This window comes from Aplysia californica, unplaced genomic scaffold (assembly GCF_000002075.1).
Source record: "Aplysia californica isolate F4 #8 unplaced genomic scaffold, AplCal3.0 scaffold00726, whole genome shotgun sequence".
In the NCBI taxonomy this organism is placed as follows: Eukaryota; Metazoa; Mollusca; class Gastropoda; order Aplysiida; family Aplysiidae; genus Aplysia; species Aplysia californica.
In genome coordinates this window covers 319666-325243 of record NW_004797996.1, presented here as the reverse complement: position 1 = coordinate 325243, position 5578 = coordinate 319666, and the positions used below count along the sequence as shown (strand labels likewise).

The window sequence follows — 5578 nt, the reverse complement described above, 5'->3', positions numbered from 1 at the left end:
CCCCCCCCCCAACAAACAAACAAACCAACCAACACGGCAGGAAATTGCTCTGCCAAAGCGGCACCTACCTGGTGGTTGCAGTTCCCCCGCGGGCCGACTCTCAAATATCCACCGCCACTGACGGAAGAGTTCCCCTGATGGCACAGCTTGATATTTTCCAGGAATTTCTGCCGAATCTCCTTCATGGAGTACACACAGATGGCCGAGTCCACTGTCTTCCACTCTGGGTCGGTCCGGGAGAAAACGCCAACTAGCGAGTCTCCCGGAATTCGTCCGGCGAACATATCCTGAGCAAGTTCAGACCCCGGGAAGAACAGGCGCGCCGTTTCCAGGACGTTATAATCCACACCGTTCTTCACGCACCTCAGAGGAATATCGGCGTAGGAGAAGAAGAAACTGTCCTCCTGGCAAATCTGAATGATTTTCGTGGTCTTCTTCCCCCTGTTCTGTAAGTTGACCGTGTCCCGCTGTACAGTCAGGAAGTAACTGAAGCCCCCCGAACTGAACCCGTGCACGTAGTCGATGGGGTAGGTGGAGGCGATCTCGCTCTTGAGGAACAGCGCCGATTGTCTCCCCTTGAGGAAGTTGTTGTCCACTTGGGCCAGGGAGAAGCGGTTGTGCTCCTGTAGGCTGCGTGTGGAGATGGCGGGAACCACGTCACGGAATACTCGGTTCTCACGGCTGGTGCCTGCGGAAGAAGGGGAAAGACGTGTCGAACTTAAAAGCAATAATAATGATGAGAGCATAATTTGAATAGCCCAAACCCCCAGCTCTCATCAGCAAGCTCTCTGTGCTTTACAATCCATACTATCAGACTTGATATCTTTCTGAAACAATCTCAACTTCCTGGGAAGCATACAGTGCAAACTACCATTTATAGACACTTAAACACTAACATACTGACAAGATCTTTCGCTGTCTATGGCCAGGTACCTATTCCCACCTGGGTGAAGTGAGGAACATTCGATTTAAATGCCTTTTCCAAGGACACAACGTCGGGTCTGAGGCTCTAATCCAGAACCTGCACCCTCACGATTACGAGTCCGGTAGCCTAACCACTAGACTACGACGCCAAACAACACTGCCCCCCCCCCCCCAAACCAACATAAACAAAACAGTGTTTTTCATGGTGTTGTTTTTAACGCCCTCATCGAAACACGAGGGATTATTCAAGAGGTAGACTTCCGACCCTGTTTGTAAGGCCCAACCCAGGCTTAGAGGGATTAATAATCCCAGCGGAAGATCGGTCATACTCGTTAAAAAAGTCTCCCCATTCGGGATTAGAACTCGGATCACCTGCTTTTTAACATACAGAAGACAACGGACAATAAACGTCCCGGTTGGCTATGATAGGTAGGGCTGGTAGCCTGCTTCTAAAACTACCTTAATTGTGTCAATGGGGTGTAAATAAAAAAAACCGGCCTTCATCTAAAAAGAAATGACATTAAGCCTAATTATATAGATATGAAATCTAATCATTCAATCATCTTCATCATCAAGTGCCAAATCCGCGGCAGTCATCGGCGATCATGGTTCTCTATTCATTCCCTTTCTCGGATGCTCTAAAATATTAAAAAAGCTACGTTTCCCTGATCTTTCCCAGCTACGCATCTGTTTAAGTTCTCCAAGTAGGTTGCCTTCGATTTTGCTAGTGAGAGCTAGATGTTCAAGAACTTTATGTCTATTCAGGTGTGCCAAAAACTGAATTAATTGTCTTTGGAACACCTGAATAGACATAAAGGTCTTGATTGAACATCTATCTCTCACTAGTAAAATCGTACAATATCGTGCATCACAAGCTTTTTACTTTTTCCCCCCGCTTGTACTGGTGGGTGTCGCGGGGAGACACATGCATCTGTCTGCAGCAAGGCGAGTGGCCTGTAGGAGGGACATCCCGTGAGCTCTGAGGGTGTCTGCCACAGATTCACTCCTTCGTCGCCTTGGTCTTCCTCTGGCTCTCCATCCAGAATAGTTAATGTTGTATGCTCCCAGAGCGGGATGGTGGCATCTGCGTGAGGTGTCCGTTCCGCTTGACCTTTTGTTTTTCAATGTGTGGTAGGATGGTGTTGCTCCTACGCTATCCCTTATGAGTTAATTATTTTTTTAAAATCATTTTTTAAAATCCCAAGCACTTCTATATTAAATAATGTCTCACCTGTATAGGTGGTGGCCACGTACAACACGGTGCCCATGAGTGCTGGGGGTCCGGGGGCGATGAAGGCCACGGTGGAGGCATTGGCCGTGTTGGCCGCCACAGCGGAGTTCTTCATGTTGGTCCCCTCGGGCGTGTGCAGGACGCGGGACGCGTTGGTGAGGCTCCTGGCCTCGCACGATCCCTGGAACACACTGCCACACGTGATCAGGTACCGGCGCTGACTGTCCACGACCAAAACCTGGGGGAAATGTGGAATAAGTTTAATTAACGCTCCAACTATCAACACTTTTTGGTTATTTAAGACGCCAAAGCACATTCCATCAGATTTATTCCTAAGGAATTTTGTAAACTTTACACAATATCTTCCGATTTAATTTGTGTGTGTGTGTGTGTGTGGGGGGGGGGGGTATTGTGATTCTCACAGAGTAAATAAAAGAACATAATAATATCAATTAGCCCTGGTGGATCTGGCAATATAACATACTGTTTTTCCCTACATTATTATACAAAGCATTTTCTAAAGACAGTACAATGTACACTTTTCGATGGACGTCGTATTCCACAACAAATATCAGAGTAACAGGACATGTAAAGATTTCGCATTCTTCTCATTTTGGTTAAAACGAAATAAAAGTAAAGGGTAGGGTATAGACTGTATATTTAAAGACAGTTCAAAAGGATGAGCACAGCTCAGACGGAGAAAGAGAGAGAGAGAGAGAGAGAGAGAGAGAGAGAGAGAGAGAGAGAGAGAGAGAGATTGAGGGAGAGGGAGAGAGAGAGAAAGAAAGAAAGAGAGAGACGGGGAGCGAGACAGAGAGAGCGAGAAAGAGAGAGAGAGAGAGAGAGAGAGAGAGTGGGGGAGAGGGGGAGAAGGGGGAAAAGAAGGAGAGAGAGAGAGTTGTCTATCTGTCTGTCTCCTCGGTGCTCCCCCCCCCCTCTCTCTCTCTCTCTCACTCTCTCACTGTCTCCGACTCTTCCCCTATCCCCTTTCCCTGTTGGGACTGGACTTGGACAATATATATATATATAGATATAGATAGATAGATAGATAGATAGATAGATAGATAGATAGATAGATAGATAGATAGAGAGAGAGAGAGAGACACAGACAGAGACAGAGAGACAGAGAGACAGAGAGACAGAGAGAGACAGAGCGAGCAGTCCAGACGGAGAGTCCCCATCCTCCCTCAGGCCAGTCTTCCTGTATTCGTGCAATGCAAAACGAATATCCCGACAATACAGAAAGCATTCTCGCATTGCACTGTCGCAAAAGTATCCGGTCACCACAACAAAGAGACGAGCGCAATCGATGACATTTTAATGATAGTCTCCTCTAGCTTGTTTTCTCTGGAAAAATCTAGGATTTCTCTTCACTATCTTTTTATCATATTTTTATCATCATTTTTTTTTTTACAATTGAGCATGGCGGCGTCATTATGCGGAGATACTTCCTCTCGCTGGCTTTTATTCTGCCATATCGAATATAGTTATGAGCTTTATAAGAATATAAGTTTACATTAAAGAGAAATATACCGACTCAATTGCGTCCCTTAAAACTGGGTGAATACACGCCACAGAGACAGGAAGAAACAAAGAGGGGTGGGAAAGAAGTACATGATTAGTTTCAGTGAGCGTTTTACGGCACTAGCAACACAATTAGATCATATAAGTGCCGAAGATTAGAGGTGTCACTAGAGAGCAACAAACAACAACAAAAGGGGTTACAGCAACGATAGATGTTTGATATAAAAGAAGGAGCAAACCACACCAGAGCACTTGCCAACCACGAACTTCATGTGAAATCACCCAATTCTAAAAAATAAGAGAAACGCACACAAAAAAACCTAAAAAAACAAAAAACAATTTAAAACAAACGAACAAAAAACAAACCTGTTGCTACTGAGTACTCACCTTATTGTAATTGTTGGTGGCAGTCCTGTTCGCATAACAGAAGCCAGGAGGCGGAAAGCATTTGGTGCTGTCGTTCCTGGGTCCTGTCTTCACGTCTACAAACAGGTTGAGCTCAGAGTCCAGTTGGTACAAATGGTTCTCACCTGGAGAGGAAATATCCTTGAGTCATTACATGTGTGTTCTTAACTAAGAGAAGTCAAACGACCGTGTCCTGTTTTAGTTTAACGGCACTTTGCAACTCAAAAAGGTCAAATAAGTGGTGAAGATTAGAGATGTTACAAGAGAGTAATAAACACAAAAAAGAAGGTGGAGAGATAAGGACAGTAGGATAGAAGGAGCAGGCCACACTAGAGCGCCCGCCAACAAACCAAATCTATAAAATTAAAAAGATCAGAGGATAGACAGACTGGCATACAGTTTTTTGTTTGTTTGAGTAAAGTAAAAAGAAGCATATGGATACAATAATGGCCTTATGCGCTGGGGGGAAAGTATGAGAGCTAGACAGAAAAAACATGTTGATTAAAGAATGGGACACACGTACCTCCTACGAAGACCACTCCCGTGACACCATCCACAACCATGTGCGACAGCTTTGGGCCCAAGTAGATTGCCTCTCCTGGACTCGCCAGCGACAGAAGAATCACACACAATCCCAAAGCCGGCAGCGGCATAATTTTGTTCGTTCCAACACCGCCACCACCATCACCACGACCCCTACACCTCGATGAGTTAGTCCGCACCACTACAATCTTCGCCGCCATCATCGCTGTGTCCAATGAGAGGATGTCCCGGAAGGTACCACGAGCGATAACCCCGTAGACACGTCAAACTCCTCCGCTATAACGAGCAGGTCATACGTCGGAGACAATAAAAAGTAGAGAGTTTGGGATGCGTTTGGAGCATTGTTGTCTGTGCCAAGTTAGAAGAACAAGGTCGAGGTTACTGATATCGATTCTTTGCGCACTCCTTCGCTCTCATGCTCCGTGTCCTGGCACGTGACTTGTAAAATCTGGAAAGAAAATAGAAAATAAAAGTTATAGTTTCGGTTTTAGTATAAGAGTTTTTGTTTTAGTAAGAGGTTTACGGCACATGCAACACAATAGGTCATATAATTGCAGAAGATTAGAGGTGTTACAAGAGCGTAACAAACACGAAAAAGGTGGGGAGATAAAAGCGATAGATGTTTGATAGGAAAGAAGAAGCAAACCACTCCCGAGCACCCGTCAACCACCCACAGTAAGAGTTTAACGGCCTTGCAAAACAACAAGTTCATATAAGTGCTGAAGATTAGAGGCTTTACAAACGAGTATGAAAATAACAGTAAAATCGTTGTGGAAAGACAAGAAAGAGCTGGACAAATAAATATAGTATCGAATCAGCTAGCGAAAATTTGCCATGTATAAAAAGAGCCACTATTGGATTATATCTAACTTAGAGAAGTACTGGTGCGTCTCTTTCTCTCTCTCTCTCTCTAGCTGGCAAGTGATCAAAGAAAAATACCCCCCCCAAACC

General features: G+C 45.0%; 1 protein-coding gene across 1 annotated transcript; it reads right to left on the bottom strand.

Moving 5' to 3' along the window:
* Positions 1–68: 68 nt before the first annotated feature.
* LOC101852728 (plexin-B) lies at positions 69–5075 on the bottom strand (the record flags this gene model as incomplete). The annotated part of the gene is given in 4 exon segments (XM_005108845.3): positions 69–688; positions 2156–2393; positions 4067–4209; positions 4608–5075. Coding segments are annotated over 4 exon segments (1224 nt in total), but the record flags the coding sequence as incomplete, so codon positions are not given.
* Between the last annotated feature and the right edge of the window lie 503 nt (positions 5076–5578).